This window comes from Mytilus galloprovincialis, chromosome 4, assembly GCF_965363235.1.
Source record: "Mytilus galloprovincialis chromosome 4, xbMytGall1.hap1.1, whole genome shotgun sequence".
Taxonomy (NCBI): Eukaryota; Metazoa; Mollusca; class Bivalvia; order Mytilida; family Mytilidae; genus Mytilus; species Mytilus galloprovincialis.
Window position 1 is genome coordinate 87854303 of NC_134841.1, and position 16230 is coordinate 87870532.

Genomic DNA, 16230 nt, shown 5'->3' on the forward strand with positions numbered 1-16230 from the left:
CAATAAGATCAACTTAACAAATGAATTTTCATTTTGTCGATTTTTCAAGTTTTCGAATGTTGCACCATTTTCCATGTATACTTTTGTTCTGATAATTTTTTATACAAATATACCAATAAAAAAAGAAGCCTACAGAATATGCAACGGATTATTTCCTTTATACGTATTGTAAGTCAACTACCATCATATTAAAGTACGACTCATTGCATTCTAAATTTAATTACTTTAATGATAATCACAAATGAGTTGTGTGGAAAGCAAATATTCGTTCTTTTTATAAAGGAATAAAATGAAATAACATTTATCAATATATGTCTTTCTGTGCAAATCAAGAATATGAAGATATGCGCAACAGGTGATGTAAGCAGATGTCGCCATACCATCTTGATAGCTTGGAAATCACCAAAGATGAGGTAAAATAGAACAATGCATCTAAATAAAAACATCGAGAAATTATTTAAATTGTGAAATAGTTTTTAAAAAACACACTAAGAATACAGTTACTAAAGTGATTTGTTGGTTTCCTAAAGAACTTAAAATCGAAATAAACATCCTATGTTCGCGTCATTGTTAGACCTTGATGGCGTGGATAATCCTTTTACCAAAATTCTTTATTGCTCCAAGAAAGGATTCAGATGCACCCTCTTCCTCATTGACGGTAGCATATAGAGTCTCTCTAGTAGACTGTACACGATCTTTAAATATTTGCACCGACTTTCCATACTGTGCACGCTTTTTACACTTCTGTAATGCATCAATCCTGGACTCAAAACCATTTTTTTTCTCTCTTTTTTCACCGTCAATGATAAGATCAATGTACTGAACTGTACTCAAAGGGTCAGGTCTCAGGGCTATTTCTTTTAACCTATTGTTACATTCAGCAATTCGAAAAAGTCTTTCAGTGATCGCGTCTTCTAGTCTTTCAATGTCTTTACTCATTTCCTCCAGAATTTGTTCTTGTGTAAGAGATTTCTGTGTGGCTTCTTCGTAGATTTTTTGCTTTTCGGAGTATTTCTTAAACTTCTTTTTTGGAACCCATTTGATAATAAATGGTGTATTGTGATGCTGTGACCAATGGCAGTTGGAAGGGCATACAGTACACTCACCATCAAGCATTGCACAGCATTTTACTTTGTCTTCATCATTGGCATATTTACATTTTTCGTGACAGGTAAAGTTACATATAAGGCAATTGGTTGTATATTGCTTTTTGCCTGTCAGGTCAACAATTTCTTGGACGTTTTCGGTTACTTCATATCGGAAATTTTTATTTTCACGTATTTGTCTTCTATACTTTGTGAATATTTCAACCTCTTGTTCAAGGACTCCAATTTTTGACAGTCCAGTGTCAATTTCCTGATAAAGATGGTGAACTGTGTTTCCAAGCCTTTCTCTCTGTGCAAGAACTTCTGCAGTAAGTTGAAGACTTTTGGTTTCAAGGTTCACGAGGTGATCGAAAAAAGCTTCACAACTCTTCATTCCCATGTGCCAGAAAGTTGGAGCCAGTGCACTTGGGTCGTCTGTTTTGTTTTCGACAAACAATGCTGAATTGTTAAAGGTAAAATACTTTTCATATGGAAGAGATTTAAAATCTAAAGCTTCAAGTGCAGCTAATACGGGTGGCCTTTGGCCATCTGCAAAGGTAATGAGGGTGCAGATATTATCTTGAATGTCATTACCGAAGAGAGACAAAATTGATTCAAAAATATACATTTGAGTTGGTGTCAGACGGGCATCGGGAGCTTTAAGAATAAAGCACACCGCATCAATTGTAGATACTCCTTTACGTCCTTTGACTGTAAAAAGTTCCTTTATTTGATTAACAATGACCTGGTCATGTTCTAATCCTCGTGTATCACCAAATCCTGGAGTATCAATCAGATTGATATTGTATTTCAGTCGATTCGAAACACTCGTGTCTATGTTGTAGCACGTTATCCATTCAGTCTGAGAAATAGACTAAAAACAGAAATACAAATTTATTGTATACATAATAATATTTTTTTTTAAATCATAAGTTACAACGACAGCGTTGAATGATTAATTAGACACGCCATGACCATATCTTTGACAATTTAATCAAATGAAAGTATAAGAAAAAGTCATAGTCATTCTTAATCAAATTTCTAAATAACGTTGAATTTTAATTAGGATTTTCTATCCTTGTATCTATGATAAGTTTTTAATAACTTCCCAATTTTTATTTCTATGTATTAACATTCCAGCGTCTGCATGATGAGTTTGTGTCTACCAGTTAATACACTATTCTAGAGGTTGCATTTTATATGATACCCTGACCTCATTTCCTCACATGTAAAGTACACAACTTAAAATTTATCACCAGATTTATACAAACATGAGAAACACGACTGGTGCTACATGTGGAGGGGGATCTCTATACCCTTTCGGAGCACATTACAATACCCCCAGGATGTAAGTGGGGTTAATGTTTCTCGCTAAGTCTTTAGTTTTCATTCTTGTATTTTGAATAATGCTTTGTGTCTTCTAATTCATTTTCATTTTTCATTTTTTGCCATTTCATTGTCAGTTTTATTCGGACTTGAAATTGGATATCCCTTTGGTATTTTTCGTCAATGTTTTATTAATGACCATCGTTTTATTTTGGTATAATAGTCTTTTGTAACTACCTGATTTCCTGCTCGGCCTTCTTCACTGGTCTCTACATTAACCAGTGTAAATCGGAACGGATCTTCCCAGGTTACTCCCATTACATAGTTTGCCATAGCATTAATCAAAGTACTTTTTCCTGATCCTGTAGCCCCAACGATCATTATGTTTTTCTCAGTAGCTGCACAAGTATTCGAACCTAATATTATGATAACAAATAATTCTTTAAGAAAATTAGGTAATGAATTGTATTTCCTAAAAGAAATCTGGTTTGATAACTTTTTATTACAATTTCATAATCCGTGAATGCATGATGAATAAAAAAAAATCATATTTTTGATTTCCTCCTTTTATCAAATGATAATCTTATAAGAGGATCATTATTTGTCATGTTATGTCAGTTTATGACAGAACAAAACTATCACTACACTGCTAAATTTCATTATGTAACAGTTTCATTTATCTGATTAGTCATTTTGTATATGTTTACTATGCTTTTTCGAAATTACTATGTCGAATTAACGATATTGTGAAAAAAAATATTTTTTGTGACGGCACGTATGACTTAATACTGAGTATTTTATTAAGAAAACGTTTTCTTATATAAAACAACCAATTAATAAATTATAAGAATCAGTCTTAAATGATCATCGCTTAATAGTTTTTGCATGTTATCCGGATTCTTTTTTCGAACATGTCTCTATTACTTAAATTGGTTTTTGAAAGCATATTTGATGTCCTTGTCTGAGAATAAAAAAATGTGCATTTTGATTTGATGCATTACTATTTTCATGAAAAAAATCATCAATTGCAAAAGGGTGTATTGCTATGATAGTTTTCTTATACAATAATAATTATGCCGATAGTTGATAAAACAGATTCTTCTACAACTTTAAATGCATCATTACAAAACAACCGGGTGTCTAGATGTAATGAAATATGTAATTCGATTGATATTATATGACTGCGTTGTATCTGTATCGAAATTTTGTTTTAAAGATCAGAAACGATGTCATACATATGCACAAAGGATCGATACAACCTGAACACTGTTTTTTTGCTTTGACCTCCAAGTTAGATTTGTATTAGTGTAAGCGACATACCACATATCAATGGGTAATAAAAATATCAAGTTTCACTATCAACATTCAAATGGATCAAGCAGAAACGATAATTCTACACATGCAGAAGAGTGAGTAATGGTGAATAATCCTGTCAAATATTACTTCAAAACTCCAAGGGGATTTAAAGCTAGAATGTGGAAGGCAATTGTTATGGTCTAACGGGCGCACGCACAGACTTACACTCAGCTGATTACTACAGATCTTCAATCTATTAAGCAACGGGACCCAACAAAAAGTTAGGTTCGGTCATGGTCCCTTTGTCTGAGGGAGCTCAAACTTTAGTTTATACAACATGGCATCCTGAAGAGTGCACACACAGAAAATATTGTTTTTCTTATTCACGTATCATGTCACTGTGTGTTCATGAAATGAAAACATTTGTAGCACCCACAAGTGGTTTTAGAAATAGCCCATATTCAACAAAACAAAAAAAAATGAGATTAGAAATGAACACAAGAGTGTAAACACTGAAAAGTTTCGCCTGCTTATTTTAAAATCATTGAATAGTTGAATAATGACAATGAAGTCAAGGTTCGTCATATGAACTCTGGCAGACAGACCTTACAACTTACTTAAGCATGCCATGCATCAAATATAGTTGACCAATTGCTTAATGTACCTGAGAAAAAGACCAAATAAAAAAAGAAGCATTGTTCAATTAACTATAAACTAATGGTCAAAGTTAGATGGAACCCGCTATTTGGAGATGTAGACCTCATAATCATTCTATACACCAATTTAGTTGGCCTTTTGATACGGGCTTGACACTAAACTTTAATCTTGATCACTGATCGACCTTGTTTGTGTCACAGATCATTGACAAAGCGACATTGAGGAAAGTAATGTGTGCTAGAGGAACTCATAGATTGTAAATAAGCTACATAAAGAATATTTTGGTTTCAAAAAACGTGTTAGAATGTACATCTTTGATTTTCCACGTCCTTCAAATTAATGCTCTGCTCTTTAAAAGTACGAAAAACACACAATCTGGAGTGAGTGATTAATGTACCTTCTGAATTCAATTTTTTATGCAAAATAATTTACAGGCTTTTAAAATACACAGCAGTGAATTAATGCAGAAATACGTGTTCTTTTTTAGAGATATAATTTAAATATACAGACACTCACCCAAATATAATTTTCTTGTTTTTGCATGATTATTTCGAGCAGCTTTTACTTCAGTTACAGGTAGCGCATAAACCGGGATCGGCTTATGGTACACCATAGTTGACATTTTCATCATTCCAAGTGCAGGAGACTCTCCTGTTGTGATAGTGTCACTGTCTGGACCAAACGGTCTCTCCTCACCTGATATATCATTTATCACTCTTACGCGAAACACATATGGTGTTTGAGGTTGTAGCCCTTCCATCTTCATATAAGCCTTAACTGTGTTTGATCTACACAATTTCCATTTCCCAGTAATACCTTCCCTAAACATCACTTGGTAAGTCTCGTTTTCACCAAGTGTTGCATCCTCCCATTTTACTATTAAATGATTAGACATTGTCGCTGTCTCAGTCACATATGGCTTCCCTGGACAACATCCATCAGGTTCCTTAGGTTATAAAATGGATTTTTTTTTAAATTAATTTAGTCAACTGAAACATATGTCAAGTCCAATTTTGGGTAGATATGGCTGTGGGACTTATGTGACATTAACGGTACCAATTGTATTACACCAAATACGTATTTCAATCATAGTTCTACATCTAGTGCACGTGATGATTGAGACAAAACTTTTTGAAAATCAAAACCCATTGAAAAAATGAAAGATCTATGAATTAAATATATTAGAAAGAAGATGTGGTATGATAACCAATGAGAAAACTCCTCACAAGAGACCAGATGACACAAATATTAACAAATATAGGTCACTGTGTGGCTTTTAACAATGAGAAAAGCCCGTGCTGCATAGTCACTTATAAAAGGCCCCGAAATGACAAATGTAAACCAATTCAAACGAGAAAACTAACGGTCTGATTTATGTAACCTGGGACAGTGGTGTAACATTGCAACACAAGAACGAACTATAAAAATCGTTGTTTACTCAGATATATACATTTATAAATAAAAATAGAAAGATACACATTGTTTTATTATATTTTAACAACAAATTAACTTTAAAACACCTTAACGTGAAAAGATAAAAAAAAAAAAAAAAAAAAAGTCTAATAACGTGTAAAACGAGACCTGCTGAATTTAAAAAAACAACATCTTCAGGTTAAAGGACAAGAAAAAAATATATATGTAAAGTAAAGAAGAAAAAATACATTTGTAATGATATTTCAATGTTTTAACATTAAAAATGTGTAATATGAAGATTGAAGGAACAGAACTTATATCATTAAATTTGATTGCGAGAAATATAATACTTTTATTTATCCAAAAGAATTAGTATATACAATGTTTGAAAAAAGCATCGCGCCAGTTATCTTTTACATGGCATTAACAAATTCTGTTTAACAAGTAAGTTTATATTTCACAACTCAAAACATTTCTAATTTTTAAACGAAAGCCTTATTTTACGGACGCCATCACGAGTTGGTTGACCGTTATGGAATAACCGTTTCACAAATGGTATCGGATATGTTCCTTACGTCGTAACTACAATCCCCTTCCCTTTCAGGAATATGACCTACCGAATTAGAATATTTACCGGATTTGTAATCACATAAGCAACACGACGGGTGCCACATGTGGAGCAGGATCTGCTTACCCTTCCGGAGCACCTGAGATCACCCCTAGTTTTTGGTGGGGTTCGTGTTGTTTATTCTTTAGTTTTCTATGTTGTGTCGTGTGTACTATTGTTTTTCTGTTTGTCTTTTTCATTTTTAGCCATGGAGTTGTCAGTTTGTTTTAGATTTATGAGTTTGACTGTCCCTTTGGTATCTTTCGTCCCTCTTTTATGCCTTATCTACAAAAGATGAAATTGTTCCTCTTCATTTAAGGCATTTTTCAAAGATAACACTTCGCTTGAAAAGAGGACTTTAATAATTCGCATTACCAAATGAAAACTTATGTATAATTTTACTCATTATACGATGTAACATAATCAGTAACCCTCTACCAAAAACATCATAATAGGTTATACAATCCCTGGGATATTGTATCAACTGGGATATTGTATGCAGTAGCTGTTTGAATTTTAATACATAGAAATGGAAAGTTTACGGTTTTAGATTCCCCCCTTGCTAAATTTTACCCATTTTATTCTGTTTAAAATTGTATAGATTCTTAAACGCATTTAGTTAGAAAAATAAAAAAACCTTATATTTATTTTGACCATCAATCTGGATTACGAGGCAGATGGCGAACCATTACTCAGAAAGGCATTCAAGATATTCAAATTAACACTTGCAACATTTTAAACAGAATAGAAACGGTGTGATCCAGGCTTCAATATTTATTCATAATACCTGTTCTGTAATCACTTCTTCTGGTCTATTCTTCTTAAAAGTCCTATAAAAGACAACAAAAATACCAAAAGATAAACAAAATCATAATTCAAAAACGAACTGATTATAATTTTGCCAAAAATGATAGACAAAAACCAAATAGAAAACTACCGACTGATCAACACAAAAACCACCAATGAAATTGTGGTGATCTCATGTGCTAAAGTGTAAAGTCACAGACTGAATTAAATATTGGAAATTTAAAATAAATTTACTAAATCTTTTTAAAATTCAAGTCATTTTGAACGTAGCATCACTTAAACCGGTTTCCCGACGCAAAAATATGAATATTAATAAGGGAGAATGGTGGTTTCTGTCCAACATCTTGCCAAATCTAATATTTAGAATTTTGAAAACGGGGGCTAGAAATTGCAGTCAAGATCCAGAATGACTAGTTGGGAAACTGCATATCAAGATCATATTGAAAACGTTTTATTTTATTTCCCCAATTGAAAGTGTTTTTTACAGTGACATAACGCAGGACAAGCTTGGATTCATAATTTACATTTTAATCGATTAGGTTTAATGGTCATCGTTGCATTTAAAATGTCATTTTAAAATGTAAGAAAATCCCGATTAATGGCCCTTTTCAAATGAAAATTATTTGATTATCCATCAGAACTGTGAGGTTATGAAATTTTAGTCCTTATTCTAGCTGCAATATTGCGTAGTACTCATGTACATGGATTTACGTTTTATAATGTAAAAAGAAGCTAGGGATGGCAATTTGGAAGTGAGAAGTGTCCAGTTGAAAAAGACTGCTGATGACATAAAACTATGGTACTGGCTATATACGGGGTTGACAATACCTTCAGGATGAAACGTCAACCAGCATTAGGCCGAACCAGCAGTAATTCATGTTAAAGGTAATAAAAGTTACAATGTTTATATTTTGATAAGCTAGACGTGTATTTCGTCTTCAAAGACTAAGTAGGAAAGTTAATTACAAAATCAATGACACTGTTAGCCGACGTTTCATCCCGTAAGATACGTCAGTACATTAGTAAAAACGCTCGTATTGACTTGAATTATCGTTTATCTGTTCATTTTTCTATATGTTATGTATTAAAAATATTGAATTATCCGAAACACCAATGTTTGTCTCCACACACAAAGCTCCGGACTATCCGATTAAATCGCAACTTATGTAGACTTAACTCCGAGTAAAAGTTGAGCACAGCTATTGTTTTTTTTTCATCCGCTTGTCGTCTGAAAACGACGTTGGAATCAAAATAATTGAAAGACCGAGTTGAATTCATAATATTGAGAAAGAAATATGTCATAACTGGCTGTATAACCTGTTGTACATTATTTTACAGTAGGAGTGTTCTCATTGTTGAAGGCCGTATGGTGACCTATAATTTCTTATATCTTCGTCAATAGAACTCTAGTAGTCGGCTATAATATCAAATTATATTATAAATAATTATTTTTTTTAGATAGTGAGTCTAGTATTCAACTCCAATCATTTCTTACTAGACACTCTTTACGATGTTTGGGGTACTGACAAAAATGGGGCATTGAGTGAAGAATTTTCATTGTTAATGATGTATTTCAAATTCCTTTTAAGTCTCGTAAATAACTTTTTTTTTTCAAAAGTCGGTCACGTTCTTAAAAAAATTTATTATAATCTAGGCATGTCAAGTTTGAAGTTAGAAAAGGCATTTTTGAAGTGAGAAGTGTCCAGTTGAAAAAAATATTCTATCAACAGAATGTAACTATCTATCATGAATATTCAAAATCATAAGCAAAATTTTAAAAGAGTATCAACGGTACCCACTTTGGAATTACTTACTGAATGGCAAATGCTAACAAATCATCCGATATTGTATGATTTCTGGATTGTTTCATGGACAAGTGATGCTTCACACAGGATCGACAGATTAGTTCAGGTTCATCACAATCTTTGCAAAACGACGTGGCCATAACTTGATTACCCAAAGCACTACAGCCTTCGCAAAAAGGTCGACCAGAAGTTGGATTTATCTGGTGACTTCTAGTTTGTTTTTGTGACTGATGGTACTTTTTACAACTTTCACAAAGATGCTCGTCACAATCCTCACACTTGAACTCAGCTATCTGATCTTCACCAATAAAGGTACAAGAATCGCACATTTTTGCAGGATTTAATAGGCTCAAAACAATAATGTCATGGTCATTAGTTCTCCTATGAGCTTTATGCCGAGTAGTACACTCTTCGCAATATTTTTCGTCGCAAGTGAAACAGTAATGCGTAGCTGGCTTATCCAAATTTTGATGGAAGCAGGGTTCACATGACAAATGCTCTGTGGAAAATGCATTAAGGTGTACATCTGATATAAAAGTGAAATATTTCATGTAAATAATAATTAATCAGAAAAAAAGTGGAATTTGATTTACAAATCAAGACAAAGATAACAATTGCTATATTAACACCGTTTAGTTGTTAAAAGATGATGGAATTTGTGGGAAATGAATTAATATTTCAAATTCAAATAAGCAGATCCCATTTCATACGTGTTATCCACAAATTAAGATTTGAATAACCAAATATAATTATGACATTTGATTTAAAAAGTGTTTTCGACATGTTTATGACGTCAAAGTGACATAAAAAGAGACGTTTCTAAATTGTCCATGAGATATTATTCTGCTCATTTATTATTATAATTAACCATATTTTGAAAGCCAATATGACGTCTATCGCTTTCACTATTTCAGGAGTCAAATATTATTAGTTGAAAAGTGTGCTAATATGATATATATAAGGTCAGAAATTTCCATATGGGGTGAGAGTAACTGGTGGCATTTGGAAAAGTGGCCTTTTAAAATGATTAAGTCTTCAAAATAAAGAACCTACTAAATGTGTTTTGCATTAACACAATTGTTCATTTTCAATTTCTTCATCTGTTAACCGAGCAAACCGTTTCCTTTAAAGGGCCGTAACACAAAAAACAACTGTGTACTAAAATTGAACACGCTTTCTAACCACATTTTGAATATACGTGGTCTCCATGAGGTCGATATGAAGCTAATATATCCCTAAATTATATAGGAGGTAACATGGCTACAGCAATTGCTCTTATCATAACTTCTCATTTTTCATCCAGTTTAGGATGTGTTATGTCGATGAGACAACTCTTTAATAATAAACCAAATGACGTAGAATTGTATAACCAAATTTAACATGCTCTTAAACAGTGAGTAAAACGGTTATACCCATACGACACTGCAGCAAGCTATCAAATGTCTCAAAATAGCAAATTAAAAACAATTAAAAATGAATTAGATAAAAATAGGTAATAACATGAATAGTGAATAGTGCAAAAAACACAGTTCACTATTTATGAATTTTGAAGTTAAAAGTGAAAAGTGAATAGTTAACGTACTTTAGCCCGGTTATATATACAACACAATAAACGAAACCCAATATGATAACACACGACAACTGTTCTATTACAGGCTCCAAACTTCGGACAAGCACATACATAATGTTTGTATGTATTAGATTCTAGCTACACGTTAGTTATATAAATGTTTAAATGTGGTTAATTACAGTTATCTCTTACCCAATATATCATATAACAAAGAAATCAAACCTTTCATAAAAACAAATGTTTACCTGTAACGACATCGGAAGCATTTGAAATGCCACAACTACTTCCATCTCTACAATCGTTGTCTTCGGTTGGTGGCTGTTCTTTCAATCTTATAAATTATCAAAGATATTCTTATAGACATATTTAAAAGCAATGTATGTTAAACATGTTTAATGAGAATGTGACTTTACCTTTATTTTATTTTTTTCGTCTAAATCTTTCACTTGATTTACCTGTTTAAGAACGCTTAAGCTCAATACTTTAAATACCTAAACACGGGAGCAGAACTATCGTAAAAAGTAACCTTAAAAGAATAGCCAAGTTTTTCTAAAGTACTTGTTTTTTTTAACGGTCTTAGTTATTTGACTACTGTATCAGTAACCTGTCAACACCGAGGTTTTGATGGTGCAGGTGAGTTTAACTCTTTAAGTTATTTTAATTGAATTTGATAATACGTTTAAACTTAAAAGCTATGTGATTTATTAGTTTGTCTGATTTTGCTGTACTGTAGTGAGGTTCGGGGCCTTTTTGATAATTAAGGTTACATCGCAGCTCCTTTGTTCTACCGGGGATGATTTGAGCCGGATCGCACCTACCAGATCACCCCAGCTTGAGTTTCTTTGTTCTGCATGCTTTCCCTTTTTTTGTCACATTTTGACTGGAATGCCTTATTCACAATGAAACTTAGAAATTTTTATACGGAAAAGAGCTACAGTTACTGTTGAAATTTATGTGTTTATACTTATTTACACATTGTGTCTGGAGCTCACAAAAGGTATTTAGTATATAATGATATATACAGTATATTTCAAAAATTGTGTGGCGATCTAAACTAAATTTTATGAAGCGTACTTGTAAATGGGTTTTTATCTAATCTAGAACAGCTGGGGTGTACAATAGTTATCCCATCGGACTGGATGTCAGTGTAAGATCATCCTCTGGTCTCCAGGAGCCTGGATGTTAAAAATTTTAAAAAGGTACTTTAAAACAAACTTGGTAAAAATCATATCAGTATCAAAGTTGAATAAAAGAAAAACAACTTTCATAAATGCAAAAAGGCGAGTAGAGAATATATAACACTTTAAATTTGTTAGACTTAGCAATATTACTCACTTCATCATGTTCATCAATAATTCAATTTCAGACGACAGTTGATGATTTCTTGATATTTTCATGGCCGTATGTTGGTCTGCGCAAGTGACACAGAACGGTTCCGGGTCATCACAGTCAATGCAATATGATGTTGCCAGAGCATCGTGACCTCTTGATCTGCAGGTGGTACAAAAGATTGGAGCAATCAAGGGTTTAATTACATGTTTCTTGTTCCTCTTTTGAGAAAGGTGGAATTCTTTGCATTCCAGACATAAATACTCTGCACAGTCTTGGCATATGAAGGTAGCATCTGTATTCTGTTGCTTACATTCACATAGTTCACATTTTTCTATGGTGTCTGAAGCTTCTTTGATGTCTAAAATGATATGACTTTTAGTCTGTTTTTGCGATGTGTGGCTAAATGTGCAGGAATCGCAATACCGTTCGTCACATTCTTTGCAATATTTTGAAGCCACGACATCAAGATTTCGATACAGGCATGGTTCACATTTTAGCTCCGGATTGTCTACAATAGTTAAAACTTGACATAAATACATTAAATAAGTATTGAAAATATAAATGTATTTAGAAGTAACAATACATGCAGAGTAACTAAAACATAATTATTGCACTCTGAGTGTAACAGATGGTATATATATAAAAGAATGTCAGATTTGACTACAGATGTAAGATTTACTGCTTAAGGAGGCTCGAGGGTAAAACATGTCAGCAAAAACAATTTTTTTTTTTTTCATTACAAATGTTATTTAGTACACTATTAGTTCAATAGTTAACTTTATGATATGTTACAAAATTCAACAAAAAACATTGATTCGTTTGGCCCCAGATGAATTTTAAAATGTTAATATCATTGAAAAAGCTTCAAATTACCTCCCTTTGGTCTAAACATTTAATTTTTTGTATTAAAACTAAAATCTTTTTTTACTCATCGGTGACCTGTATTTTTTCATTATTTGTTTTAAACAAGCTGCAATTAAACCAAACTATTGTAAAATTAAGCGATTTCTGTAATCAAGTTTTTTTCATTTCGATATTACTTCTACTTCTCCTATTAGTACAACTGAAAAAAGTATCTTAATAAAAATGCATGTTTCTTTCGAAGGCAGATTGAGAACTTAAATGAACGGTGACCCCATTTTTTATTTCAGTTTTCTATTCAGTATATGATAAAGTTCATTTATAGAAAAAAATAGCGAAATCCTATATTTAAAAAAAAAGGATTTATATCCTCGAGCCCCCTCAATTCATCTCAAAATTTACCTTGGAGTCCGGATGCTATATCCTGTGTAATCGAGATGCTGTTGGAATCAGCATTGCCATCACTGTCATTTGTTTCTAATTTAATTTAAAAAAAAGAAAATTCAGTTGACATTTTTAAATAAATAGCTGCGCCATGAGCACATGATACGCCCGTCGATAAAACGACGATTTTCGACAAATCTTCAATTTAAAAGGTTCCATCACTCCGCAGTGTCATATCAGAAATTTATATAAAAATACACCAAAAGGAGCTTATTCAACTAGATTTAATCAGGTCACAACAGGGGCCTCGGTGACCAAGTGGTCTAAGTAGTTACTACTGTAATCACTAGCGAGTTAACACTGAGGTTGTGAATTCGAACCCGGATTCGTGTGGGTGCACTCGAACCCAATCTTAATCGACTAGGAATGTCAGTGTGTCTATCGAAGGTCGGTGTTTTTTTCCGGGCACTCCGGCTTCCTCCACCAATAAAAACTGACCGCCACGAAATAGCCTAAATGCGGTGCTTAAAAGTAGCGTTAATACCCCAAAAATCAAATCAAATCAAGTCACAACAGTGTCATGATAACTGCTAAACGCGTTTGATGGTTATTGTCCGAAATACTGGAAAAAAAACTTTTTATAAATTAAGTCCAAAAAAACCCAAAACGTAAAATCAGAGGAAAAAACAAATCGAAAAAGAACGTATGTTAATATATATAAACAATTGACCAAAGTTTCAAGAGAATTATTCAAAGCCTTTTTGAGTTAAAGAAAACTGGAAAATACCTGATTCTTTTATTGAATAAAATCCCAATACTCGGAAACTTTAAATCTGAAATCCATAAAAATCGAAAGAAAACTTACGTTATCAGATATAAATAATTTACCAACGTTTTATGTAAATAAGTAAAAGCGTTTTTGAGTTACTGTCCGACATATCGACGACAGACAGACGTACAGACGGACGGACTAATAACGGTTTACCATAATACGTCCCATAAACAATTTTATAAAAATATGAAATAAAAATGAAAAAAATATGTTCATTTTGTTGCTAAATACTTGCCATTTATATAAAATTGTATTAAACCACCAACAAATCACAATTTTTGTACAATGTTTGTGTCATTTTCTTCAGAATAATTTGGCTTTCATTTTCTTTGCCATCTTTGAAGAGATATGTATTGTCTCCGATATATTAAACCTTATTACTCTGATAAGCTTTCAACAAACCCAAACCCTAAAATTATTGATGAATTACCTGTTAAATCAGTTTTTTCCCAGTCTTCGTTTCTGCTACCAGTTTCTCCTGGCTCTTCAAATTTAAAAGTCTCGTCCACATCCATTTCTGAAGATTTTTCATTGCAAAATTATGATAAAGGTTTGGTTATATAGAATAACTAAAAAGGGACATCGTACATACATTTATAGATTAATCTGATAGAGTTGAATAGTAAAACGAGTAGTTGCATACGTGACATATCCACGTTATGTGGACTCGTGGATATAGTTGTTTATTTTATAGATATAGATAATAACATTTGATGCCTTATCTATGTTTGAATTAGACTCTACTTGCAATTTCTATTACTTGCGCAATACAGCTTTATATCTTGATTTCGAGTCAATATTTGACATATTATAGAACTCAAAAGTTTGTAATTGGACATTTGCCTGTTATGGTCCTATATCCAAAATATGAATACAAGGTAAGAATAAGCATATCAGAGAACACCAAAGAATTTAGTTTTAATGAAATCAAACAAAAGTTTGGAGCTCAATATTGACAAATTTGATGACAAGGCCGCAATTCACAATTAATTCAAAATATCAAAGAACCCCCAAAAATTCATGTTTACCTTGTTGAAATCAAGTTGAGTTCGATTTTGTACACACATTTGGACAACTTAAAAACTTGGCCCAAATTAGAAATCAAAGTACATGCTTAGATTCGAAAATATATAACTAAATTCGTCAACATCGCAAAAAACCCTTCAATTTAGATTTGAAACCAATTGGAATTTTGGACTATTTGGACTCCCATGAGATAAATTTGAAAACCATAACCCCCAAACTTTTATTTTCAGTGTGGTGTTTAATATTGTAGTATAATTTCAATGAGATCGATACATATATTCTCAAGTTATTGTCTTGAAACCAAATGTCTTCGGACGACAAGCAAAGATTTTGCGGTCATATAACAAATATAACTGGTGTAACTGCAAAAGTGACAGCTATCAACTTATGAACAAAGAACAAGAAGGCGATTAACTAAAGGTTCTTACGGGTATGTATGTGTACGGTATTTCCCTATTATTAACTCATACTGTTAAGTAATCTATAAAAAAAACATCGGATGAAAATATATGAATCAATTCAAAAGAGAACACAGGCTGATTTTTACTTAAAAGTTAAAGAAAAACTATAACTATGAAAGTCGTCAACCAAAAATTAATCACACAGATTACTTATTGTTCTTTCCAAGAAAAAAAATCGTCTCTCAAATTCTATACCATTTCAGAGAAAATCTAAATTACGCCGTGTATGTGTGTTACATCACTAATGAAATCGCACAATATATGAGGAACCACAAAGTACTCAATTATGTAGTCACTGTGAAATTGTATAATATAAATTATCAAAATAGATGTTTTTATAAGGGACACACAGATATATTGCATTTCAAACTGGACAATTGTTTGTTGTACTACGTGAAAACTAATAGTATTAATATTCTAATTGAATATCCTTTTGGTACCTTTTGTAGAAAAAAGGCATAAAATTATCCCAAAAAGGTATTAGGCTTCGATAAACATTGTTATTCATTTGTGAGGTGAAGTTTTTTCTAAAGCTACTTTTCCTTCAGATGGACAAAGACTTTGGTGTTTTAAGATTAAAAGACAACGACCGTACAAGGGCTGTATAGCCAATCAAGGTCGTTAAAAACTTCCATTTGTAATAAAAATTTCACAGAGGGAAGATCTTCAGCAAAAAATATTTCTTATATAATTCGAATGATTATATATATATATAAATATATCAATATAAGGCTTTTCCTATGTTGCGTATTGGCTTTACGTCGTTTT

The 16230-nt window shown here is 32.4% G+C and overlaps 1 protein-coding gene across 3 annotated transcripts; it reads right to left on the bottom strand.

Annotated features, from left to right (window-relative positions):
- Positions 1-203: 203 nt before the first annotated feature.
- Positions 204-14527, bottom strand: LOC143073297 (uncharacterized). Of its 3 annotated transcripts, none has more exons than XM_076248717.1 (9): positions 14406-14527; positions 13162-13236; positions 11902-12406; positions 10812-10897; positions 9006-9495; positions 7172-7214; positions 4881-5310; positions 2649-2827; positions 204-1959 (listed from the first exon to the last, which is right to left on the bottom strand). In XM_076248717.1, the coding sequence occupies exons 1-9, from the start codon at positions 14488-14490 to the stop codon at positions 571-573; spliced, it is 3282 nt and encodes a 1093-aa protein (XP_076104832.1). In that variant the 5' UTR covers positions 14491-14527; the 3' UTR covers positions 204-570. The 3 variants fall into 3 exon arrangements, with proteins under 3 accessions (XP_076104832.1, XP_076104831.1, XP_076104833.1); XM_076248716.1 differs by having other exon boundaries at positions 9006-9522; XM_076248718.1 differs by lacking the exon at positions 13162-13236 and having other exon boundaries at positions 9006-9522.
- Positions 14528-16230: the final 1703 nt, after the last annotated feature.